Consider the following 27,762-nt stretch of genomic DNA (forward strand, 5'->3'; position numbering starts at 1 on the left):
CAGAGGACATGGGTTAAGGGTGAGGGGGGAAAAGTTTAAAGGGAACATTAGGGGGGGCTTCTTCACACAGAGAGTGGTGAGAGTGTGGAATGAGTTGCCAGACGAGGTGGTAAATGCGGGTTCTTTTTTAACATTTAAGAATAAATTGGACAGGTACATGGATGGGAGGTGTATGGTCCATGTGCAGGTCAGTGGGACTAGGCAGAAAATGGTTCGGCACAGCCAAGAAGAGCCAAAGGGCCTGTTTCTGTGCTGTAGTTTCTATGGTTTCTCTTCAGGACCTCATCACCTTTCCTACCTATGTCCCTGCAGTTCCCCTCTGTCACCTCCTCATTCTCCTATATTAGCCGAAGGTCATCAAGCTGCAGCTCCAGTTCCTTATTATGTTGTCTGAGTTGCTGCAGCCTGGTACGGATGTGGTTATTCAGGAGACTGGAGATGTCCTGGAATTCCCACATCTCACACGGAACAAAACACTGCTCCGGAACCATTTTCACGACACCACTATGCCCTAACAGACAACAAATTTTAGAATTAAGAAGCAAAGGAGAAACTTACCAGATAATTATCTCGCCCAAGCCTGATGAGCCAAAGCACTAAACACTGGTTCACTCACAACAATGACCGCTCCACTTGCATTGACGTTTTTTTATTTGCCCTTTCTAATGAATCCTGCTCAGCAATTGGTCCTTCCAACTCCCAAAAAAACTGTTGCAGAGTTCTGCCTTTTTAATCTTGAATGCAGACCTGATTGAAAAGGTAGCTCTCTTTTCGTACTCCTGTTCAGCGATTAGTCGCAGTCCAACTATCCAGTGAATAGTGTACAGGAATATATCCTACACTCTAGGGGAATAGACTGAGTAATACTACTCTGGGAATACACCTAAGGAATATACTCCAAATCTGGGGAATATATCCCAGATCTAGGCATACAAACCTGGATGATATACTGCACCCCAGGAATGCACCCATTAAGCTCATGAACAGAAACATCATCCAAGGAATACATCCTGGAAACATATTTTGTATGTCCACAACAATAATATACTCACGTCTAAAATAACAGTGCAATGCAAGAATATACCCCCTCCCTGTGAAAAAGATTATCTAGTTTTACCCTGTCAATACCACACATGACCTTATATACCTCTATCAGATCACACCTTAATCTCCTACAATACAGGGATTAATACTTTTTCTTGTGATTCAGGATCCCAAGTCCAGGCAACATCCTGCTAAATCTTGTCTGTACACTTTCTAGTTTAATAATAGTGTAATCAAAACTGTGCAGAATACTCCAAATGTAGCCTCACCAATGTCTTATATAACTGCAACATAACTTGTACTTAACCTATACTTAATGCCCAGACTGATGAAGGTTGGTGTGCTAAATACCTTCTTCTCCACCTTGTCTACCTGTAACACACTCAGCAAACTATGAACTTGCAATCCTCTGTCCCTCTGTTCCATAACACTGCCCAAGGTCCTATCATTCACTGTCTAAATCCTAACCTCATTTGATCTCCTGAAATGCAATATCTCATCTGGATTGAAAGCTGTTTGCTTACCCTAGCTGAGACGGATGCCTGTAATTTTTCATAACCTTCTATATCTGCCTTGTACATTCACATCCAAATGTTTTATGTAAATTACAGACCACAAAGGCTGAGTATTGACCACTGTGAAATAGTGTTAGATACAGGTCTCCAAGAAACAACTCTTGGCTTCCTATCACTGAGCTAATTATGAATCCAATTCACCATCTCCCATGAATCCCGTGATCAAACCTTCCAGACAAGATTGTCATGAAGGATCTTGTCAAAGGTCTTGTTAAAATCCATACAGACAACATCCACTATCCTACCCTCATCTACCTTCTTGGTTCTCAAAGAACTTCAGGAGATTTGTCAAACATGAATTCCCATATACAAATCCTTGGAATGTAATGTTTGTACGAGTTCTCAAATATACCCCCGGCTTTGGAAAGTACTTCATGATTACATCCTGCACCCGAATAACATTCTAGAGTATATCCAGCGATAAGCGTATCAAGGATAAATATCCAGGTAGGAATATAACCCAAATAAGACTGGCACCCTGGGTATGTATATGTTTAATAGCGGTGGCAGTAGTGAGTGCCATGACAGGAGGTACACATGGTACAGCAGAATTGGTGCAAAAGAATCATCCAGGTGAACAAATAAACACTGCAGCAGTAGTATAGAGGTAGATCAGAAACTCAAGAAACTCAGTAATAATTACTGGTTAATTCAAAGTTCAAACTTCACAGTAAATTTATTATCAAAGTACTTATATGAACCATATGTACCATATACTACCCTGAGATTCATTTTCTAGCAGGGATTCATAGCAGAACAAAGAAATATAATACTATCAGTGAAGCACTACAAACAGACAACCAATCTGCAAAAGACAAACTGTGAAAATACAAAAAAGTAAATAATAATAGTAAATAATATTGTGAACATGAGTTGTCATATCCTTGAAAGTAAATCCATAAGTTGTGAAATCACTTCAGAGTTGTGGTGGATGAAGTTATCCATGCAGGTTCCGGAGCCTAATGGATGAGGATTGAGGGTGATAACTGTTCCTGATCCTGGTGATGTGGGGCCTGAGGCTCCTGTACCTCCTTCCTGATGGCAGCAGCAAGAAGAGAACGTGGCCTCGTGGTGGGGGTCCCTGATGATGGATACTACTTTCCTGTGGCACTGCACCTTGTCGATGTGGTCAATGATGGGACTGGGATGGGCTTTTTCTGTAATGGACTGGGCTGTATCTGCTTTTTCTTGGCTTTTCCATAGAAGGGTACAGTATTAGGGTTTCCATACCAGGCTGTGATACAACCAGTCAGTATACACTCCGTGGCCACTTTATTAGGTACCTCCTGTCCTAATAAAGTGGCCTCTGAGTGTATGTTTGTGATCTTCTGCTGCTGTAGCCCATTTACTTCGAGGTTCCACGTGTTGTGCTCTTCTGCACGCTGATATGAGTTACTGTCACCCTCCTGTCAGTTTGAACCAATCTGGCCATTCTTCTCTGACCTCTCATTAAAAAGGTGTTTTCACCCACAGAACAGCCAATCATAGAAACATAGAAACATAGAAAATAGGTGCAGGAGTAGGCCATTCGGCCCTTTGAGCCTGCACCGCCATTTATTATGATCATGGCTGATCATCCAACTCAGAACCCCGCCCCAGCCTTCCCTCCATACCCCTTGACCCCTGTAGCCACAAGGGCTATATCTAACTCCCTCTTAAACATAGCCAATGAACTGGCCTCAACAGTTTGCTGTGGCAGAGAATTCCACAGATTCACCACTCTCTGTGTGAAGAAGTTTTTCCTAATCTCGGTCCTAAAAGGCTTCCCCTCTATCCTCAAACTGTGACCCCTCGTTCTGGACTTCCCCAACATCGGGAACAATCTTCCTGCATCTAGCCTGTCCAATCCCTTTAGGATCTTCTACGTTTCAATCAGATCCCCCCTCAATCTTCTAAATTCCAACGAGTACAAGCCCAGTTCATCCAGTCTTTCTTCATATGAAAGTCCTGCCATCCCAGGAATCAATCTGGTGAACCTTCTTTGTACTCCCTCTATGGCAAAGATGTCTTTCCTCACTGGAAGTTTTTTTTTGTTTTCCACACCATTCTTGTGAACTCTTGAGACTTGTGCATGAAAATCCCAGGAGAACAGCAATTTCTAAGATAGTCAAACCACCCTGCCTGACAGCAATAATCATTCCACACTCAAAGTTAATTAGATGACATTTCTTCCCAATTCTGATGTTTGGTCTGAACAACAATTGAACTTCCTGTCCATATCTGCATGCTATTATGCATTGAGTTGCTGCCACTTGATTGGCTGATTAGAACTGGAATTAGCAAGGTGTACACAGGTACCTAATACCTAATAAAATGGCCACTGAGCATCTAGTGTCAGTTACAGAAAGCAATATTGCATTGAGGAATTCTTTTGAATTTCGATTTAGCTCCAATTAAAGGTTGAAAAAGTAACACTATCAATGTTAAATCTAAGAGGATAAAGATGTCAGTGACTAATGCAAGGAACAGGGTATCCTGTAGGCTTTTCTAATCTTGTGTTTGTCAAAGCTTTAGTTCAGTTCTAACAATGTCGTTATAATTGAAAGATTCCGTTTATGAATTTAGCTGGTTAAAAGGGTCACTGACCATTCATTATAAAGGGTGACTGTCAACTCATTATGAAAGGTGACTGACAATTCATTGTTCCTTACAAGTTCTACCAACCTTAAGGGACAAGAAATTGATGAGAGCGGGATACTTTGTAGATCAGACCTTCTTCTCATCACATTGTCATGATTCTAGGGCAATGGATATACACAGTTACAGGCCATAATGAATTTTCATTTAGCTGCAGAATTTGTGCAATGAAACTGATTATGGATCTCATGGTTTCAGCACTACAAGGTAGGCACCACAGAACAAATCTTCACTTTGTTTGTGCTCATAAATCCGAACTGTTGCAAACTGTTATTAAAAACAATGAATGTGATCAAATCAATAGTATAACGAAAATGATGTGCTGGACCATTTAAGCAAAAGCAGATCTAATTGAGGTGTTCAAAACTAGGAGGGACAGACAGCAGGAAATCAGGCCTTTCAGCCCAACAAGTCCCAGCCAATCAAGCTGCTCCCATTTGCCCACATCCCTCTAAACTTTTCCTATCTATATACCTGTCTAAATGTCTTTTAAACTTTATGTTTGCACCCACATCTACTACCTCTAGCAGTTTGTTCCATATACCTACCACCTGCCGTGTGAAAAACCTACCCCTCAGATCCCCTTTAAATCTTTCTCCTCTCACCTTAAATATGTGTGTCAATTTTTTAACCCCACTATCTTGGGAAATAGACTGTGACCATTCACCTTACCTCATGATGTAATAAATGTATATATTCCAGGGGAAAAAGCACCTGCCTATCCAGTCTCTCCTTATAACTCAACCTCTCTCACCATATTAATATCCTTGTGAATCATTCCTGAAACCTTTCTTAATTAATGATATCCTTCCCATAGGCAACCAGAACTGCAAATGAATGTGATCTCATCAAAATTATGTGGAATTGTAAAGTTACATTCCAACGCTTGTTCTCAGTGTCCTGACTGATGAAGGCCAGTATGACAAATGCTTTCTTCACCACCTTGTCCACCTATGTTGCACTTTTATTGAACTATGTACATGTACATGAAGGTCTCTGCGTTTTACAACACTCTCCAAGCCCTGCCATTTACTGTCTATTTGCATTTGTCCAAGTTAAATTCTAGCTGCCGTTCCATGGTTTATTCTCCTAGTTGATCTAGATCCTGCTGAAATCATCTTCTCTGCTCACTGCACCACAAATATTGGTGTCATCTGTAAATTTACTGACCATGCCAACAACATTCTCATCCAAACCATTAAAGGGGTCACCCAGTTAAGACGGAGATGAAACAAGATTTTCCTCTCAGAGGCTTGTGAGCCTTTACAACTCTTCCTCCAAAGGTGGTGCAAGATGAATTTTTGGATATTTTTAAGGCAGAGGCTGATAGGTTCTTGATAAGAAAATGGGAATTTGGTTGGGGTAGGTGGGAATTGGAAGTTATAAGCACAACAGCCACCTGTGAAAACCTGAGATCCTATTTAGCTTCTGTGCAGCACTCTTCATATTTCAGCCCAATAAAAAGCAACTGGATCAATAATGGAATGGAGGACACAACTGTGTAATGTGGATGACCAGTCCTTTGTTGTCATGATTTCAGTTGGAATTTTGTAGAAGTATAATGGCAGCACATAGGGCTAATAGTATTTTATCCAGTTGTGTAACCAGATTGTCAGGAAATGGACTTTTCCTTGGAAAACTGACCTTGAATAGTTTGACAAGTGAATGGACCACCACACCATTGTCATCAATGTGAAAGTAAATGGAAAGTGTTTATAACCATGTAACGAGAAAACTGAAGGTAGAAGCGACGGAACCACAACATCTGACTCTGGTGACAATACATCGCTGCCTGCAAAAGGTAAAAGAAAAAGCAGAAATTATTTCTGCAACAGAAAACCACAGAGAAGGTATCACTTTACATCAGCTTTACCCTGCTACAATTCAAAATGATGATCATCAAGCACACATGCACACCACCAACTTCTCAGAGAAACGGGGGCAAGGCAATGTTTCTGGCAGATACAGAGTAAAGCTCCCTTTATGCTGACCCATTATACGCTCCCTGGGCAGGACAGCACAGTAGAGGGTAACCTTTCCTGAAAAACCAGGAAAACCAAACCTTTTCATCAGTCAAGCACATGCAGACCCTCTCATCTGGTTTGAAATGATAGAAAGCATAGACCGCTGGAAAAAAACTGCAAGATACATAGCAAAGTTTCCTTTAAGGTGTCCTGTCACCCACTCCACAGACACAAGTTAGCCTCAGAATAGAACTCCTCCTTGTGTTCTCCCATCTCGCAGGTCCAACGGCTGATTTTTCGGAGCAAAGGGAGTTTTTTACTACTCGGGGTAATAGAGAGGTGAGACTGTGCAGGCGCGAGACGTCAGACAGTAGCGTGCAAAAGGTTTAAAAAGAAGACCGCCGTATCCAGTAGGCAGCGGAGTGAGAGGCGGCAGAGTGGTAGGGCTTTGGGTCAACGAGCTTAGGCGGTAAGGGACGAGGCGAGGTAGGTTTAACTGTGTTAATTGCGGAAAGGAGGTAGTATGAGTGTGAGGCCAGTTTTTTGTGCTCGGTGTCAGATGCGGGGGGGTCCTGGAGTCATCCTGCTTTCTGGATGGCCATATCTACAGCAGGTGTGTCGAGCTGCAGCTCCTGAGGGACCGAGTTAGGGAACTGGAGATGCAGCTCGATGACCTTCGCCTGGTCAGGGAGAGTGAGGTGATAGAAAGGAGTTACAGGCAGGTGGTCACACCGGGGCCAAGGGAGACAGACAGGTCGGTCATAGTCAGGAGGGGGTAGGGGAACAGTCAGGTACTAGAGAGTACCCCTGTGGCTGTCCCCCTTGACAATAAGTACTCCTGTTTGAGTACTGTTGGTGGGGACAGCCTACCTGGGGGAAGCAACAGTGGCCGTGCCTCTGGCACAGAGTCTGGTCCTGTGGCTCAGAAGGGTAGGGAAGGGAAGAGGATGGCAGCAGTGATAGGGGACTGCATAGTTAGGGGGTCAGACAGGTGATTCTGTGGTACAAGAAAGAAACTCGGATGGTAGTTTGCCTCCCAGGTGCCAGGGTCTGGGATGTTTTAGATCGCGTCCAAGATATCCTGCGGTGGGAGGGAGAACAGCCAGAGGTCATGGTACGTATTGGTACCAATGACATAGGTAGGAAAAGGGAAGAGGTACTGAAAAAAGACTACAGGGAGTTAGGAAGGAAGTTGAGAAGCAGGACCGCAAAGGTAGTCATCTCGGGATTACTGCCTGTGCCATGCGACAGTGAGTATAGGAATAGGATGAGGTGGAGGATAAATTCGTGGCTGAGGGATTGGAGCAGGGGGCAGGGATTCACATTTCTAGATCATTGGGACCTCTTTTGGAGCAGGTGTGACCTGTACAAAAAGGACGGGTTGCACTTAAATCCCAGGGGGACCAATATCCTGGCGGGGAGGTTTGCTAAGGCTACTGAGGAGAGTTTAAACTAGAATTGTTGGGGGGTGGGAACCAAACTGAAAAGACTGGGGAAGTGGAGGTTGGCTCACAAATAGAGAAAGCTTGTAGACAGTGTGAGAGGGAGGATAGGCAGGTGATTGAGAAGGGACGTGCTCAGACCGAAGGTTTGAGATGTGTCTATTTTAATGCAAGGAGTATTGTGAACGAAGCGGATAAGCTTAGAGTGTGGATCAGTACTTGGAGATATGATGTGGTGGCCATTACAGAGACTTGGATGGCTCAGGGGCAGGAATGGTTACTTCAAGTGCTGGGTTTTAGATGTTTCAGAAAGGACAGGGAGGGAGGCAAAAGAGGTGGGGGCGTGGCACTGTTGATCAGAGATAGTGTCACGGCTGCAGAAAAGATAGACGCCATGGAGGGATTGTCTACAGAGTCTCTGTGGGTGGAGGTTAGGAACAGAAAGGGTTCAGTAACTTTACTGGGTGTTTTTTAAAGGCCGCCCAATAGTAACAAGGATATCGAGGAGCAGATAGGGAAACAGATCCTGGAAAGGTGTTATAATAACAGAGTTGTTGTGATGGGAGATTTTAATTTCCCAAATATCAATTGGCATCTCCCTAGAGCGAGGGGTTTAGATGGGGTGGATTTTGTTAGGTGTGTTCAGGAAGGTTTCTTGACACAACATGTAGATAAGCCTACAAGAGGAGAGGCTGTACTTGATTTGGTATTAGGAAATGAACCTGGTCAAGTGTCAGATCTCTCAGTGGGAGAGCATTTTGGAGATAGTGATCATAATAGTATTGGAGCGAGACAGGAACAGACAAGTTAGAAAAGCATTTAATTGGAGTAAGGGGAATTATGAGGCTATCAGGCAGGAAATTGAAGGCTTAAATTGGAAACAGATGTTCTCAAGGAAAAGTACGGAAGAAATGTGCCAAATATTCAGGGAATATTTGTGTGGAGTCTGTATAGGTACGTTCCAGTGAGACAGGGAAGTTATGGTAGGGTACAGGAACCGTGGTGTACAAAGGCTGTATTCCTCTTGAAATAAATGCCAACACTGCATTTGCCCTCTTTACCACAGATGCAACCTATAAATTAACCACCTGGGAGTCTTGCACGAGGACTCCCAAGTCTCCCTGCACCTCTGATGTTTGAACCTTCTCTCCATTTAGATAATAGGCTGCAATATTTAAAAATGCAAACACGAGGAAATCTTCAGATGCTGGAAATTCAAGCAACACACATCAAAGTTGCTGCTGAACGCAGAAGGCCAGGCAGCATCTCTAGGAAGAGGTGCAGTCGACGTTTCGGGCCGACACCCTTCGTCAGGACTAACTGAAAGAAGAGTTACTAAGAGATTTGAAAGTGGGAGGGGGAGATCCAAAATGATAGGAGAAGACAGGAGGGGGAGGGATGGAGCCAAGAGCTGGACAGTTGATTGGCAAAAGGGATAGGAGAGGATCATGGGACAGGAGGCCCAGGGAGAAGGAAAATGGGGAGGGGGGGGGAAACCCCAGAGGATGGGCAAGGTGTATAGTCAGAGGGACAACCTTATATTCCGTCTGGGTAGCCTCCAAGCTGATGGCATGAACATTGACTTCTCAAACTTCCGCTAATGCCCCACCTCCCCCTCGTACCCCATCCGTTATTTATTTATATACGCACATTCTTTCTCTCTCTCTGCTTTTTCTCCCTCTGTCTCTCTGACTATACCCCTTGCCCATCCTCTGGGTTTCCCCCCCTCCCCCTTTTCCTTCTGCCTGGGCCTCCTGTCCCATGATCCTCTCATATTCCTTTTGCCAATCACCTGTCCAGCTCTTGGCTCCATCCCTCACCCTCCTGTCTTATCCTATCATTTTGGATCTCCTCCTCCCCCTCCAACTTTCAAATCCCTTATTCACTCTTCCTTCAGTTAGTCCTGACGAAGGGTCTTGGCCCGAAATATCAACTGTACCTCTTCCTAGAGATGCTGCCTGGCCTGCTGTGTTCACCAGCAACTTTGAAGTCTGCACTATTGTTCCTTTTACCAAAATGCATTATCATACATTTCCCAACACTGTATTCCATCTGCCACTTCTTTTGCCCATTCTTCCAATTTGTCCAAGTCCTGTTGCAATTACGATGCTCCCTCAGCACTACCTACCCCTCCACCAATCTTAGTATCAGCTGCAAACGTTGCCACAAAGTCATCAATTCCATTCTCCAAATCATTGACAAACAATGTTAAAAGTAGTGGTTCCAATACTGACCCCTGAGGAATACCATTAGTCACTAGTAACCAACCAGAAAAGTCCTCCTTTATTCCCACTCACTACCTCCTGTCTGTCACCCATTCCTCTATCCACGCCAGTATCTTTCCTGTAATACCATAGGATTTTATCTTGTTAAGCAGTCTCACAATGTGGCACCTTATCAAATACCTTCTGAAAATCCAAGTAAATGACATCCACTGCCTCTCTGGTGTCCATGCAGCTTGTAACTTCCTCAAAGAATTCCAACAGATTTGTCAGGCAAGATTTCCCTTTACAGAAACCATGCTGACTTTGACTTATTAGTCTCCAGGTATCCTGAAACCTCATCCTTATTAATGGACTCCAACATTTTTTAACTTCTAAAGCTAGGCTAAGTGGCCTATAATTTCCTTTCTTTTGTCTTCCTCCCTTCTTAAAAAGTGGAGTGACACTTACAATCTTCCAATCTGCCGGGATCATGCCAGAATCAAGTGATTCTTGAAAGATCATGACCAATGCATCCGTTTTCTCTTCAGCAACCTCTCTCAGAACTCTGGGATGTAGTCCACCTGGTCCAGGTGATTTATTTACCTTAAGGCCATTGAGCCTAGCACCTTTTCCTTTGTAATAGCAATGGCACTCACTCCTGCTCCCTGACACTCACAAGACCTCTGGCACACTGCTAGTATCTTCCACAATGAATACTGATGCAAAGTACCCATTAAGTTCATCTGCCATTTCTTTGTCCCCCATTACTACCTTGCCAGCATCATTTTCCAGTGGTCCATTATCAACTCTCACCTCCCTTTTACTCTTTATATAAATGAAAATACGTTTAGTATTCTGCTTTACATTATTCGCTACTTTGCCCTCATATTTCGTCTTTTCCCTTCTGAAAGCTTTTTTAGTTGCCTTTTGTTGGATTTTAAAAGCTTCTCAACCATCCAACTTCCCACTCAGTTTTGCTACCTTATATGCCCTTTCCTTGGCTTTTATGCTCCTTAACTTCCCTTGTTAGCCACGGTTGCCTACCCCTGCCATTTTGAGGACTACTTCTTCTGTGGGACATACCTATCCTGCGCCTTAAGAACAATCCCAGAAACTTTGGCCACCTGTGCTCTGCTGTCATCCTTGTCAGTATCCTCCTCCAATCCACCTGGGCAAGTTCTTCTCTAATGCCTCTGTAATTCCCTTTATTCCAGTACGATACTGATACATGTGACTTATGCTTCTCCCTCTCAAATTGCAGTATGAATTCAATCATATCATGATCACTGTCTCCTAAAGGTTCCTTTATATTAAGCTGACAAATAAAATCTGGGTTGTTACACAACACCCAATCTAAGATGGCCTTTCCCCTGGTAGGCTCAAACATAACCGGCTCTAAAAAGCCATCTTGTAGGCATTCAACAAATTCCCTCTCTTGCAATCTGGCACCAACCTGATTTTCCCAATCCCCTTGCATATTGAAGTCCCTAAATACAATTGTGTCATTACCTTTATTACATGCCTTTTCCAGCTCCCTTTGCAATCTCAACCCCACATCTTGGCTACTATTTGGAGGCCTATATATGATTCCCATCATGGTTTTTAACCTTTGCAGTTTCTTAACTCAACCCACAAAGATTTGACATTCTCTGACCCTATGTCACCTTTCTAAAGATGTAATTCCATCTCTTACCAGCAAAGCCCCACCACCGCCTACGCCTTCCTGCCTGTCCTTTCGATACAAAGTACATCCTTTGATGTTAAGTTTCCAACTATGGCCTTCTTTCAGCCATGACTCAGTGATGCCCACAATGTCATACCAACCAATCTCTAATTACACCATGAGTTCATCCACGTTCTTCTGAATGCTATGTGCATTTAAATACAGCACCATTAGTCCTGCAGTCTTTGCCCTTTTTATTTTGCCTCAGTGGTATAATTTAACTCTTTGCTCTATCTACATTTCTACCCAATCATTAGCTTGTCCATAGAAACCATAGAAACTACAGCACAGAAACAGGCCCTTTGGCCCTTCTTGGCTGTGCCGAATCATTTTCTACCTAGTCCCACCGACCTGCACACGGACCATATCCCTCCATACACCTCCCATCCATGTATCTGTCCAATTTATTCTTAAATGTTAAAAAAGAACCCGCATTTACCACCTCATCTGGCAGCTCATTCCATACTCCCACCACTCTCTGTGTGAAGAAGCCCCCTCTAATGTTCCCTTTAAACTTTTCCCCCCTCACCCTTAACCCGTGTCCTCTGGTTTTTTTCTCCCCTTGCCTCAGTGGAAAAAGCCTGCTTGCATTCACTCTATCTATACCCATCATAATTTTATATACTTCTATCAAATCTCTCCTCATTCTTCTACGCTCCAGGGAATAAAGTCCTAACCTATTCAACCTTTCTCTGTAACTGAGTTTCTCAAGTCCCGGCAACATCCTTGTAAACCTTCTCTGCACTCTTTCAACCTTATTTATATCCTTCCTGTAATTTGGTGACCAAAACTGAACACAATACTCCAGATTCGGCCTCACCAATGCCTTGTACAACATCATCATAACATTCCAGTTCTTATACTCAATACTTTGTCCTTCCTTACATTCATGTTACATCCATCGTCTACTTATAAACCTGCTGGCTCATCCTCAGCTCTATCACACTGGCTCCCATCCCCCTGCCATATTAGTTTAATCTACTCCCAACAGCTCTAGTAAACCTGCCTGTAAGAATATTGATCCCTTGACACTCTTAAATTTCTGGCATACTGCTGGTGGAGACGGGCACAAAATACTAGCAACACGCATAAAAGTTGCTGGTGAACGCAGCAGGCCAGGCAGCATCTCTAGGAAGAGGTACAGTCGACGTTTCAGGCCGAGACCCTTCATCAGGACTAACTGAAGGAAGAGTGAGTAAGGGATTTGAAAGTTGGAGGGGGAGGGGGAGATCCAAAATTATAGGAGAAGACAGGAGGGGGAGGGACGGAGCCAAGAGCCGGACAGGTGATAGGCAAAAGGGAAACGAGAGGATCATGGGACAGGAGGTCCGGGAAGAAAGACAAGGAGGTGGGGGGGGGGGACCAGAGGATGGGCAAGGAGTATATTCAGAGGGACAGAGGGAGAAAAAGGAGAGTGAGAGAAAGTGTGTATAAAAATAAATAACGGATGCGGTACGAGGGGGAGGTGGGGCATTAGCGGAAGTTAGAGAAGTCGATGTTCATGCCATCAGGTTGGAGGCTACCCAGATGGAATATAAGGTGTTGTTCCTCCAACCTGAGTGTGGCTTCATCTTTACAGTGGAGGAGGCCGTGGATAGACATGTCAGAATGGGAATGGGATGTGGAATTAAAATATGTGGCCACTGGGAGATCCTGCTTTCTCTGGCGGACAGAGCGTAGGTGTTCAGCAAAGCGGTTTCTCAGTCTGCGTCGGGTCTTGCCAATATATAAAAGGCCACCTCGGGAGCACCGGACGCAGTATATCACCCCAGCCGACTCACAGGTGAAGTGTTGCCTCACCTGGAAGGACTGTCTGGGGCCCTGAATGGTGGTAAGGGAGGAAGTGTAAGGGCATGTGTAGCACTTGTTCCGCTTACACGGATAAGTGCCAGGAGGGAGATCAGTGGGGAGGGATGGGGGGGAACGAATGGATAAGGGAGTCGCGTAGGGAGCGATCCCTACGGAATGCAGGGGGGGGGAGGGAAAGATGTGCTTAGTGGTGGGATCCCGTTGGAGGTGGCGGAAGTTACGGAGAATAATATGTTGGACCCGGAGGCTGGTGAGGTAGCAGGGATCGCTCCCTACGTGACTCCCTTGTCCATTCGTCCTCCCCATCCCTCCCCACTGATCTCCCTCCTGGCACTTATCCGTGTAAGCGGAACAAGTGCTACACATGCCCTTACACTTCCTCCCTTACCACCATTCAGGGCCCCAAACAGTCCTTCCAGGTGAGGCAACACTTCATCTGTGAGTTGGCTGGGGTGATATACTGCGTCCGGTGCTCCCGATGTGGCCTTTTATATATTGGCGAGACCCGACGCAGACTGGGAGACCGCTTTGCTGAACACCTACGCTCTGTCCGCCAGAGAAAGCAGGATCTCCCAGTGGCCACACATTTTAATTCCACATCCCATTCCCATTCTGACATATCTATCCACGGCCTCCTCTACTGTAAAGATGAAGCCACACTCAGGTTGGAGGAACAACACCTTATATTCCATCTGGGTAGCCTCCAACCTGATGGCATGAACATCGACTTCTCTAACTTCCACTAAGGCCCCACCTTCCCCTCGTACCCCATCTGTTACTTATTTTTATACACACATTCTTTCTCTCACTCTCCTTTTTCTCCCTCTGTCCCTCTGAATATACCCCTTGCCCATCCTCTGGGTTCCTCCTCCCCTTGTCTTTCTTCCCGGACCTCCTGTCCCATGATCCTCTCGTATCCCCTTTTGCCTATTACCTGTCCAGCTCTTGGCTCCATCCCTCACCCTCCTGTCTTCTCCTATCATTTTGGATCTCCTCCTCCCCCTCCAACTTTCAAATCCCTTATTCACTCTTCCTTCAGTTAGTCCTGACGAAGGGTCTCGGCCTGAAACGTCAACTGTACCTCTTCCTAGAGATGATGCCTGGCCTGCTGTGTTCACCAGCAACTTTGATGTGTGTTGCTTGAATTTCCAGCATCTGCAGAATTCCTGTTGTGGGCGCAAAATACTTACTGAGTTCTTTTGCCGTTATGTTGTCCCCCCATAATTCCATCTCCAGCGTCATTTTATTGCGGTCCAATATCACTCTTGCCTCCCTATTACTTTTTACTCTTATATATCTGAAAAAAAAAACTTCTGGTGTCCTCTTTTATATTATTCGCTAGCTTACCTTCATATCTTACCTTTTCTATCCTTATTGCCTTTTCAATTGCATTCTGATGTTGGCCACGGAGGAGTTAAATATGAAGGAAACCATCGAACTCAAATGGCTCAAGGACAGTGGTAGTAGACAACCCAATTATCTTTGTTCTTACTATGTGGTTGAAGGAATGGAGGTTGCCATTTTGTGAAGCTATTCTTTAACCTTCATCTTGTGAACTGTTTGAGAACTGATTCTTGCTCTGGGATAATCTAGTCAAAGCAAATGAACGCGTACACAAGTAGTTTTTGCTATTGACCTGCTAAACCTTAGATCATTCTCAGATAAACTATGTATTGTGTACATTTGCAGGTTTGCAGAAGTAATCTCATTATCTTGGCCCAATGTCTGAGAGATCTGGTTTGATGGGTTTGAACCAGAATCAAACAGAATAAAAGAAGTCACCAGAGGCATGAAGTTGTTGAGCCCTTCAATTACCTCCACTGGGAAGTGCTGCAGGTCAATCATATGACCCATAGCCAATAACACTGACATGCAACATTTGAACTGGTAAGGAATGAATATAGAAGCAGAGGCTTTAAATGTAAAATAGAGATAGCTTTAAAGATTCACCATCACAAGGAAGAACCCCATGCCAGCAGCTGAGAGAAAAAAAGTTGATCGTCTGGCCAACGGGAGATCCCCCATTTCAGTGTTATAATCAGTAAAGCGGTCTCAGTGAGTATTGGTGCAAATGGGACAGTAAAATTCACGTTTTAACTTGTTGGCCTGAAGTCAACATAGTTACATTGTTGTTTGCGCAGAGAAAATAAAGTGCGAGCTTCCATTAATTAAGAGTTGCGTAACGAGTTTCCTAACCTAGTTCCATTGATGAATGGTCCACATGTTTTAGTGTCCTGGGGTGTGCTCAAAAAAGAAGAATAGAGGTCTGAGGCTCTATTTTCGAGTTGAACCACTTACTAGGTTAGGATATTAAAATGGAAAAGGAAGGGACCAGAAGAACCCAGGGGATTCAGAGGATTGGAAAGATTACTTTCATAGTTATATATTAAGAAAATGGCCTAATTTTGAGGAGTGTATAGAAAAGGTTGAGAGTGGAGGGTCAGAGACCCTGGGGGATGCATTGTGGAAAACAGTTAGTGAAAAGAAATCAAATAAATTACAAGATAATTTTTAAAAACCTGTTATAATGGGATATATGTGAGAAGATCTAATTGAAGTGAAGGGAGAAAAAGGGAAACTGGCAGAGGAATTAAGGAAGTGTAGGGAAGAGTAAGAGAGAGAGAAAAAAGAGTTGGAGAGAGAGAGAGGGAGTAGGGTCAGGTGAATTTGACACAAGTCAGTATCACGCTCAGTGTAAATGTATAATGAGAGAAATGGAGAAACAGGAAGAGGAATATAAAAAGGCGAGTACAGAAGTAGAGAAATGGAAAAGTCAGCGTCAGGATTTATGGACTACTATCAATGTCATGCAGAGATTGGTAGCTGAGAAGAAAGGCAGTGTTTAAAACAGATCGAAAAGCTGCAAAGTCAACTCTCAGCTTAGACAGGAGTGATGCGTCATTTGGTGCGAGGACTGATGATGATGGTGATATAGATTGGGGTAATTTAGCATATGAGGTCGAACACTATAATAGTGAGGATGATTAGGGAAGTGGCCCTCCTCCCCATGGATTTTTCCAAGAAGGGGTTGAACCTTCAGCACCCACTGCTCCAATGGCTCCCTTGGTAACGAAAAGAGTTAAGAAGACACCAGAGCCAGAGACTGGTTGTGACACAGTACTCTACCCCTTTTTGACATGGCCTAATTGAGTGCTATAGCTGTGAAAATACCAAAGTGTGGCTGGGAGATGATCGAGAACTTTTCCAGTACATTCAGTAGCACACATAATTCACAGTTTGGATGAAGCAGAGGAATGGAAGTTAACCCTTCTGTGTCTAACTTAGTGTTCCACTCAGCCCTGCCAGAGGAACAGGCACAAGGCCAGGTGACACTGGGTGATTTGCAGGAGGCTATATTAGGAACAGCAGGAACTAACTGGTGGAGGCTTTGTGTAAGTGCAGACAGTAGAAGGGAGAGCAGCACTCTGTATTTGTGATGAGGTTGCAGCCGGTTTTCTCAAGTGTTTATGGTCCTACTTTGGATAGACTCAGTGACAGAGTAATAACTGGCTGATAACCTTGGTACCGGCCAGTACTGCGGAGAGCAGAAGACTGTATGAACTGTTTGGTCCCAGTCACCCTACACACATGGCGGCATTGGTACTTAGGAAAGTGATTAGAACATGGGAGAAAAAAGTGCAGGCGTTAAGATTTTAATTTTAGGAATACTTCAGAGGCTACTAAAAGAAATGCACGGGGTATGGCGTGGGGAAATGCAGGTCTGGATAGAAGACAGCAGAGAGATTGAAGAAGAGAAGTAACACAGCGTTGGGGTGCACCTTCACCCAATCAGGAAACTATTGTTGGGACAACCATCCACGTACAGCACTCAAATCTGCTGTTTTAGCTGTGGTAATGTGGGTCATTATGCCTGAAACTGTGTAGTTACCACAGATCAGAAATTGGAGTTACAGAAAGGTTTGAATATGTCAGAATTTTGGTTAATGTTAGGATGTCATGCTTTAAACTTGTGGAATGTTGTTTACTTGTGCATGATAAATAACTTCCACCTATCTAAGAGGCTCTTAAAAGACCTTAGTGTACCACTTTCAACGCCGCTGCCGGCAGTGTATTCCATGCACCCACCACTCTCTGTGTAAAAAAACTTACTTCTGACATCCCCTCGGTACCTATTTCCAAGCACCTTAAAACTATGCCCTGGAAAAAAGCCTCTGCCTATCCACACAATCAATGCCCCTCTTCATCTTATACACCACTATCAGGTCACCTCTCATCCTCCGTTGCTCCAAGGAGAAAAGGCCAAGTACACTCAAACTATTCTCATAAGGCATGCTCCCCAATCCAGGCAACATCCTTGTAAATCTCCTCTGCACTCTTTCTATAGTTTCCACATCTTTCCTGTAGTGAGGCGACCAGAACTGAGCACAGTACTCCAAGTGGGGTCTGACCAGGATCCTATTAGCTGCAACGTTACCTCTCGGCTCCTAAACTCAGTCCCCACGATTGATGAAGGCCAATGCACCGTATGCCTTCTTAACCACACAGTCAACATGTGCAGCAGGTTTGAGTGTCCGATGGACTCGGACCACAAAAATCCCACTGATCCTTCACACTGCTAAGAGCCTTGCCATTAATACTATATTCTGCATCATACTTGACCTACCAAAATGAACCACCTCACACTTATCTGGCTTGACCTCCATCTGCCACTGCTCAGCCCAGTTTTGCATCCTATCGATGTCCCGCTATAACCTCTGACAGCCCTCCACACTATCCACAACACCCCCAACTTTTGCGTCATCAAGAAATTTGCTAATCCATCCCTCCAATACCTCATCCAGGTCATTTATAAAAATCACTAAGAGTAGGGGTCCCAGAACAGATCCCTGAGGCACACCACTGGTCACCAACCTCCATGCAGAATATGACCCGTCTACAACCACTCTTTGCCTTCTGTGGGCAAGCCAATTCTGGATCCACAAAGCAAGGTCCCCTTGGATCCCATGCCTCCTTACTTTCTCAATAAGACTTGCATGGGGTACCTTCTCAAATACCTTGCTGAAATCCATCTATTGCTCTTCCTTCATCAATGTGTTTAGTCACATCCTCAAAAAATTCAATCAGGCTTGTAAGGCAAGGCCTGCCTTTAACAAAGCTGTGCTGACTATTCCTAATCATATTATGCCTCTCCAAATGTTCATAAATCCTGCTTCTCAAGATCTTCTCCATCAACTTACCAACTACTGAACTAAGACTCACTGGTCTATAATTTCCTGGGCTATTTCTACTCCCTTTCTTGAGTAAGGGAACAACATCTACAACCCTCCAATCCTCCGGAACCTTTCCCATCCCCATTGATGATGCAAAGATCATTGCCAGAGGCTCAGCAATCTCCTCCCTCACCTCCCACAGTAGCCTGTGTGGAACAAGCTTCCAGTAGAAGTGGTAGAGGCAGGTTTGATTTTGTCATTTAAAAAAAAATTGGATAGGTATATGGACAGGAAAGGAATGGAGGGTTATGGGCTGAGTTCAGGTAGATGGGACTAGGTAAGAGTAAGCATTTGGCACGGACTAGAAGGGCCGAGATGGCCTGTTTCTGTACTGTAATTGTTATATGGATATATATCTCGTCCAGTCCCAGTGACTTATCCAACTTGATGCTTTCCAAAAGCTCCAGCACATCCTCTTTCTTAATGACTGTATGCTCAAGCTTTTTAATCCTAAGGAAGAAGAGATTTTCTGAAATGGTTTAAATTGTGAGTGGCTTGTATGTTTTAATTATGTGAAGTGTGGTCACATGTGAGTTCACTTGAGAGAGTGTGTGTGTCTGTGTAAGAGAAGCAGTACAAAGGCTGTTTTGTCACAAATAAGAGAAAATCTGCAGGTGCTGGAAATCCAAGCAACACACACATCCCCCGTTAGGTCAAAACCCCCTCTCAGTCAGTAGGAGTTGACCAAGGATATTGCATCCTAGCTGTCTAGATACACAAGCCGGGGCAGTACGGTGTGGAGAGCGAGCTGTTGCCGGTGTAGCAAGCTCCCCCTCTCCATGCATCTGATGAACCCAAAGGAACGGCAGAGACTGATACAGTTTGACACCAGCAGCATCGCAGCAGTTGCCAGTCAGTATTGAACTCACTGTAGGACTGCCTTAGGGATTCCAGCTCCCGATTTTTCCCTTGGGGTTTACTCCCGAAGCCTTCCCCATGAGTGGGTATAGCCGCAAGGCAGCAGAGGTTTGAGAACAGAGGTTTCCTTCTCCTAGATGAGCTGCCAACCATGGCTGACGAGCCCCATCTGCCTAATGCGACTGGTTTTAAGGCACTAGTAACCCTCCTTTGCCCCTTTTCCTGTCAGTAGGAACGATTCCACCGGGCTTAGTAGCTAAGCCACATGTGAAGGTCAGGAGCTGGACTTGGTTGTCAGAAGCTATTTGAGGCACATGCCATTGGGAGCATTTAATAGGGGGTGGGAGCTTATCCCCACTACCACCCCAGCTATAACAACCTTAATGAACTACAACCCCCTTCCCCAAACCAAACTCCTACAGCCCTCACTTCTCCATCCCCTCACCCGACCTCCCAACCTTAAACTCCATAACACCATCTCCCCAGCTTCTGTTGTAGGTTTGCTCAATCAATATTGGGAGGATGTTTCAGACCAAAAGGTGATCAATGGAAATATTTTCCTACTCTGGAGGGAATTCGCTTTTGTCTTTTAAGAGACTGTGCCTTTAAGAGGTTGCAGCAATGTGTTAATGAGTCAAGGGCCCCACCCGGCAGTTTTATTTGCTCTTACTTGGTTCTTTGGAAAATGTGTGAAAGCTTTCCACAGTGAGAATTAACTGTATATGCTACGTTTGCAGTTACTTGCAAAGGTTCTGAAAGAAGAACAGTACAAGCATGGATTTTTGTTTGTCGTCTGTGTTTTCGGTTTGTGTTTCTGTATTTGTTTTCCATGGAATTGATTTTAGAGATGGACCCGAATTCCACATTGGCCATGGTGAAGGAGACGGAAATCTTACATCTCTCTTCCAGATGTGAGATGCCCACATCTGAGAGGAAAGTATGCATTTGGGGAAATTGCTCATTGGTAAACACTTAAATTAGGAATTTGAAATTAACAATTTTGGAAAGATTGGAGTATTTGGAGAGCAATCCTAAAGTTGCTTTTCATAACAAGACTGCTTTGTATTACAGAATATAAAAGATGTTCCTTAATGTTGTCATAGCTGGTGAGGGGAGGAGAGGTTAGTGAGGATAAACACCCCCTATTAAATGTTTTCAATGGTGTGTGTCTCAAATAGCCTCTGACAACCAAGTCCAACTCCTGGCCTTCACAAGTGGCTTAGCTACTAAACCCTGTGGAACCATTTCTACTAACAGGAGAAGGGGCAAAGGTGGGTTACTGGCGCCTTAAAACCAGTTGCTTCGGGCAGATGAGGCTCATCAGCCGTGGTTGGCACCTCATTTAGCATAAGGAAAACTATGATCACAAACCTCCGCTACTTTGCAGCTATACCCACTCATAGGGAAGGTTTTGAGAGATCCATCCTGAGGAAAAATCTGCAGCTGGAGTTGCTAAGGTAGTCCTACATTGAGTTCAATATGACTGGCACCTCCTGCGATACCACTGGTGCCAGACTGTATCGGTCCCTGCTGTTCCTTTGGGTTCATCAGCTGCGTGGAGAGGGCGAGCCTGCCGCAAGGCCAGCAGCTCGCTCTCTATATAATGTTGCCCTGACTTGCATACTGACCTTATTGCGTAGACAGCTGGAACACAATATCCGTGGTTGGATCAATGAAGGGCCTTAACTCAACAGGGAACCTCCCACTGTCAAGACCATGTCAGAATTAGGCCATTTGGCCCATTGAGTTTTCTCCACATTTGAGCATGGCAGATCCATTTCCTTCTCAACCTCATTCTCCTGCCTTCTCCTCTTAACCTTTCACGCCCTAACTTATCAAGAATCTAGCAACCTTTGCCTTCAATACACTCAATCGCTTGGGCTCCACAGTCACCTGTGGAAATGAATTCCACAGATTCATTACCCACTGGCTAAAGAAATTCCTCCTAATCTCTGTTCTAAATGGACGTCCCTCTATTCTGAGATTGTACACTTTGGTCCGAGACTCCTCAACTATAGAAAACATCTTCTCTCCCTTATCTAGACCTTTCAATATTTGATGGGTTTCAATGAGATTCCCCCCCAACCACACCGCATTCTTCTAAATTCCAGCAAGTACAGAACAAGAGCCATCAAATGCTCCTCAGATGATAAGCCTTTCAATCCGAGAATCATTTTCCTGAAACTTCTCTGAACCCTCTCCAATGTCAGCACATCCTTCCTTAGATAAGGGGCCTAAAGCTGCTCACAATACTCCAGTGAGGCCTCACCAGTACTTTATGAAGCCTTAGCTTTACATCCTTGGTTTTTATATTCCAATCCTCTTGAAATGAATGCTGACATTGCACTTGTCTTCCTTACCACTGGGACCCTTTGCACCTCAGATTTTTAAATTTTTCCTATTTCGAAAATAGTCCACAGTTTTACTTCTACCAAAGTGCATGACCATACAGTTCCTATCACTGTATTCTATCTGTCACTTCTTTGCCCATTCTATTAATCTGTCTGTCCTTCCATGGCCTCCCTGCTTCCTCAACACTACCTGCTCTTCCACCTATCTTTGTATCATCCTCATATTTGGCCACAAAGTCATCAATTCCATTCTCCAAATCATTGACATACAACATAAAAGAGCAGTCCCAACAATGACCCTGCAGATCGCCACTAGTTAGTCACCAGCAGCCAATCAGAAAAGGCTTCCTTTATTCCCAGTCTTTGCCTCCTGCCCAATTAGCCAACGCTCTATATATACCAGCATCTTCCTGTAATACCAGCAGCCTCATATGTGCTACTTTGTCAAAGGCCTTTTGAAAATCCAAGTACACATCAACCAATTCACCTTTGTCAATCCTGCTTGCTAGTTCTTCAGAGAATTCCAACAGATTTGTCAGGCAAAATTTTCCCTTGAGGAAACCATTCTGGCTTCGGCCTATTTTACCATGTGCCTCCACGTACCCCAAAACCTCATCCTTATCAATCGACTCCAAAATCTTCCCAGCCACTGAAGTTAGACTAACTGGCCTACAATTTCCTTTCTCTGCCTCCCTCTTGAAGTGTGGAGTGACACTTGCTATTTTCCAGTCCTCCGGAACCATGTCAGAATCTACTGATTCTTGAAAGATCATTACTCGTGCCTCCATAATCTCTTCAGCTACCTCTTTCAGAACTCTTGGATATAACTCTTGCCCGTGCTAGCGAGGGCAAGAATAGTAGGATCAGGCAGATGAATGTGTGACTGAGAGACTGGTGCAGGGAACAGGGCTTCAGATTCTTCGATCATTGGGATCTCCTCTGGGGGAAGTATGACCTGTTCAAAAAGGATGGGTTACACCTGAACCCGAAGGGGACCAATATCCTGGCAGGAAGGTTTCATAGAGCTGTTAGAGAGGGTTTAAACTAATTTAGCAGGGGGATGGGAACCGGAATGGTACAGCGGAGGTGGGGGAAAATAGAAATAAATCTAAGATAGTGAGCAGTAAAGATGTCATGAAGGACAGGCAGGTGATGGGGCAAATTTGCAGCCATTGGGATGAGTTGCAGTGCAATAAAAGCAAAAAGTACCAAATACTGGACTGAAGGTGTTGTACTTAAATGCACGCAGCATAAGGAATAAGGTGAATGATATTGTTGTACAGCTACAGATTGGCAGGTATGATATTGTGGCCATCACTGAGACGCGGCTAAAGGATGCATGTCTCTGGGAGCTGAACGTCCAAGGATACACGGTGTATCAGAAGGATAGGCAGGTAGGCAGAGGGGGTGGCGTGGCTTTATTGGTAAGAAATGATATTAAATCATTAGAAAGAGGTGATATAGGATCAGAAGGTACAGAAGCTTTATGGGTTGAACTAAGAAATTGCAGGGGTAAAAGGACCCTGATGGCAGTTATATACAGGCCTCCAAACAGCTGCAGTGATGTGGACTACAAATTACAACAGGAAATAGAAAAGGCTTGTCAGAAGGGCTGTATTATGATAATTGTGAGGGATTTTAACATGCGAGTGGATTCGGAAAATCAGGTTGGCACTGGATCTCAAGAGAGAGAACTTGTAGAATGTCTGCCAGATGGCTTTTTAGAACAGCTTGTTGTTGAGCCCACTAGGGGATCGGCTGTACTGGATTGGGTATTGTGTAATGAACCAGAGGTGATTAGAGAGATTGAAGTGAAGGAACCCTTAGGAGGCAGTGATCATAACATGATTGAGTTCACTGTGAAATTTGAAAAAGAGAAACCGAAATCTGATGTGTCAGTATTTCAGTGGAGTAAAGGAAATAATAGTGGCATGAGAGAGGAACTGGCCAAAGTTGACTGGAAAGAGACACTGGTGGGAAGGACGGCAGAGCAGCAGTGGCTGGAGTTTATGCGAGAAGTGAGGAAGGTGCAAGATAGGTATATTCCAAAAAAGAAGAAATTTTCGAATGGAAAAAGGATGCAACCGTGGCTGACAAGAGAAGTCAAAGCCAAAGTTAAAGCAAAAGAGAGGGCATACAAGGAAGCAAAAGTTAGTGGGAAGACAGAGGATTGGGAGGTTTTTAAAAGCTTACAAAAGGAAACTAAGAAGGTCATTAAGAGGGAAAAGATGAACTATGAAAGAAAGCTAGCAAATAATATCAAAGAGGATACGAAAAGCTTTTTCAAGTATATAAAGAGTAAAAGACAGGTGAGAGTAGATATTGGACTGATAGAAAATGATGCTGGAGAAATTGTAATGGGAGATAAGGAGATGGCAGAGGAACTGAATGAGTATTTTGCATCAGTCTTCACTGAGGAAGACATCAGCAATACACCGGACACTCAAGGGTGTCAGGTAAGAGAAGTGTGCGTAGTCACAATTATGACAGAGAAAGTGCTCAGGAAGCTGAATAGTCTAAGGGTAGATGAATCTCCCGGACCAGATGGAATGCACCCTCATGTTCTGAAGGAAGTAGCTGTGGAGATTGCGGAGGCATTAGTGATGATCTTTCAAAAGTCAATAGATTCTGGCATGGTTCCGGAGGACTGGAAGATTGCAAATGTCACTCCACTATTTAAGAAGGGGACAAGGAAGCAAAAAGGAAATTATGGAACTGTTAGCTTGACATCGGTGGTTGGGAAATTGTTAGAGTCGATTGTCAAGGATGAGGTTACGGAGTACCTGGAGGCATATGACAAGATAGGCAGAACTCAGCATGGTTTCCTTAAAGGAAAATCCTGCCTGTCAAACCTATTGCAATTTTTTGAGGAAATTACAAGTAGGCTAGACAAGGGAGATGCAGTGGATGTTGTATATTTGGATTTTCAGAAGGCCTTTGACAAGGTACCACCCATGAGGCTGCTAAACAAGATAAGTTCCCATGGAATTACGTACGTGGATAGAGTTACATACATGGATAGAGTGTTGGCTAATTGCAGAGTGGGAATAAAGGGACCCCATTCTGGTTGGCTGCCAGTTACCAGTGGTGTTCCACAGGGGTCTGTGTTGTGGCCGCTTCTTTTTACGTTGTACATCAACGACTTGGATTATGGAATAGATGGCTTTGTGGCTAAGTTTGCTGACGATACGAAGATAGATGGAGGAGCCGGTAGTGCTGAGGAAACAGAGAGTCTGCAGAGAGACTTGGATAGATTGGAAGAATGGGCGAAGAAGCGGCAAATGAAATACAATGTTAGAAAATGTATAGTCATACATTTTAGTAGAAGAAATAAATGGGCAGACTATTACTTAAATGGGGAGAGAATTCAAAGTTCTGAGATGCAATGGGACTTGGGAGTCCTCGTGCAGGATACGCTTAAGGTTAACCTCCAGGTTGAGCCGGAACCATGCCAGGTTAACCCCCAAATGGTAAAGAAGGCGAATGCAATGTTAGCATTCATTTCTAGAGGAATACAGTATAGGAGCAGGGATGTGATGTTGAGGCTCTATAAGGCACTGGTGAGACCTCACTTGGAGTACTGTGTGCAGTTTTGGGCTCCTTATTTAAGAAAGGATGTGCTGTCATTGGAGAGGGTTCAGAAAAGATTTACTAAAATGATTCCAGGAATGAGAGGGTTAACATATGAGGAACGTTTGACCACTCTTGGACTGTACTCCTCGGAGTTTAGAAGAATGAGGGGAGACCTCACAGAAACATTTCGAATGTTGGAAGGCATGGACAGAGTGGATGTGGCAAAGTTGTTTCCCATGATGGGGGAGTCCAGTACGAGAGGGCATAACTTAAGGATTGAAGGGCGCCCATTCAGAAAAGAGATGCAAAGACATTTTTTTAGCCAGAGGGTGGTGAATCTGTGGAATTTGTTGCCACGGGCAGCAGTGGAGGTTAAGTCATTGGGTGTATTTAAGGCAGAGATTGATAGGTATCTGAGTAGCCAGGGCATCAAAGGTTTTGGTGAGAAGGCAGGGGAGTGGGACTAAATGGGAGAATGGATCAGCTCATTATAAAATGGTGGAGCAGACTCAATGGGCCGAATGGCTGACTTCTGCTCCTTTGTCTTATGGTCTATAATCCATCTGGTCCAGGTGACCTATCTTAGACTACCTTAGTCTTGGACTATCTATGTGTTTTCATGTGTAACAATGTTTCCTTTCTCTCTCTCTCGCTATTTTGAATATGTGACGAAGACAGAGTGATGATGGCGCTAAATTGCGACTCCTTTGCCTACATCTTTGGAAACAGCTCTATTTCCATCTTTAATATCTACATTTTTCCCTTTCAGGGTTCTTTTGAAGACCCTGACCTGGAGTTACACGCTGACTACTGTTCTTTGCGGGAATGGGACCCGCTCTCAGGATTTCATAACCAGCCATTGTTGTTCGGCATGCCGAGGACTCAGCCTAGGTTTTCAGCCCCACAACATCACTAGCCTTACAAATGAGTTTGTTGATTCTGTTGGTGTCTGCTACCCTCAGCCTGCTGCCCCAGCACACAACAGCAAACATGATAGCACTGGCCACCACAGACTCGTAGAACATCCTCAGCATCGTCTGGCAGATGTTAAAGGACCTCAGTCTCCTCAGGAAATAGAGACGGCTCTGACCCTTCCTGTAGACAGCCTCAGTGTTCTTAGACCAGTCCAGTTTATTGTCAATTCGTATCCCCAGGTATTTGTAATCCTCCATCATGTCCACACTGACCCCCTGGATGGAAACAGGGGTCACCGGTACCTTAGCTCTCCTCAGGTCTACCACCAGCTCCTTAGTCTTTTTCACATTAAGCTGCAGATAATTCTGCTCACACCATGTGACAAAATTTCCCACCATAGCCCTGTACTCAGCCTCATCTCCCTTGCTGATGCACCCAACTATGGCAGAGTCATCAGAAAACTTCTGAACGTGACAAGACTCTGTGCAGTAGTTGAAGTCCGAAGTGTAAATGGTGAAGAGAAAGGGAGACAAGACAGTCCCCTGTGGAGCCTCAGTGCTGCTGATCACTCTGTCAGACACACAGTGTTGTAAGCACACGTACTGTGGTCTGCCAGTCAGGTAATCAAGAATCCATGATACCAGGGAAGCACCCACCTGCATCGCTGTCAGCTTCTCCCCCAGCAGAGCAGGGCGGATGGTGTTGAATGCACTGGAGAAGTCAAAAAACATGACCCTCACAGTGCTCGCTGGCTTGTCCAGGTGGGCATAGACACGGTTCAGCAGGAAGACGATGGCATCCTCAACTCATAGTCGGGGCTGGTAGGCGAACTGGAGGGGATCTAAGTGTGGCCTGACCATAGGCCGGAGCAGCTCCGGAACAAGTCTCTCCAGGGTCTTCATGATGTGGGAGGTCAATGCCACCGGTCTGTAGTCATTGAGGCCGCTGGGGCGCGGTGTGTTTGGCACACGGACGAGGCAGGACGTCTTCCACAGCACAGGAACCCTCCGGAGCCTCAGGCTCATGTTGAGTACATGGCGAAGTACTCCACATAGTGAGGGGCACAGGCTTTGAGCACCCTGGTACTGACATCATCTGGTCCTGCAGCCTTGCTTGGGTTGAGACGTTTCAGCTGTCTTCTCACCTGTTCAGCCGTAAAGCCCACCGTGGTGGTTTCGTGTGGGCAGGGGGTCCGTGTGGGCAGGGGGTCAGTGTGGACATGGTGGAGGATTACAAATACCTGGGGATACAAACTGACAATAAACCGGACTGCTCTAAGAACACTGAGGCTGTCTACAAGAAGGGTCAGAGCCGTCTCTATTTCCTGAGGAGACTGAGGTCCTTTAACATCTGCCGGACGATGCTGAGGATGTTCTACGAGTCTGTGGTGGCCAGTGCTATCATGTTTGCTGTTGTGTGCTGGGGCAGCAGACACA

General features: G+C 44.7%; 1 protein-coding gene across 3 annotated transcripts in view; it reads right to left on the bottom strand.

Annotated features, from left to right (window-relative positions):
- Positions 1–27,762, bottom strand: part of pigl (phosphatidylinositol glycan anchor biosynthesis, class L) — a 183,847-nt gene that overhangs the window by 41,169 nt on the left and 114,916 nt on the right. For 2 of the 3 annotated variants that reach the window (XM_063031070.1, XM_063031073.1), the window contains one exon: positions 1,219–6,048. In XM_063031070.1, the coding sequence (XP_062887140.1) occupies positions 5,944–6,048 (105 nt within the window). In that variant the 3' untranslated portion in view covers positions 1,219–5,943. Of the gene's footprint in view, positions 1–1,218; positions 6,049–27,762 lie in introns of those variants that run through there. The other variant, XM_063031072.1, reaches the window with a different exon arrangement.

The sequence above is a fragment of the Mobula hypostoma genome, chromosome 23 (assembly GCF_963921235.1).
Source record: "Mobula hypostoma chromosome 23, sMobHyp1.1, whole genome shotgun sequence".
In the NCBI taxonomy this organism is placed as follows: domain Eukaryota; kingdom Metazoa; phylum Chordata; class Chondrichthyes; order Myliobatiformes; family Myliobatidae; genus Mobula; species Mobula hypostoma.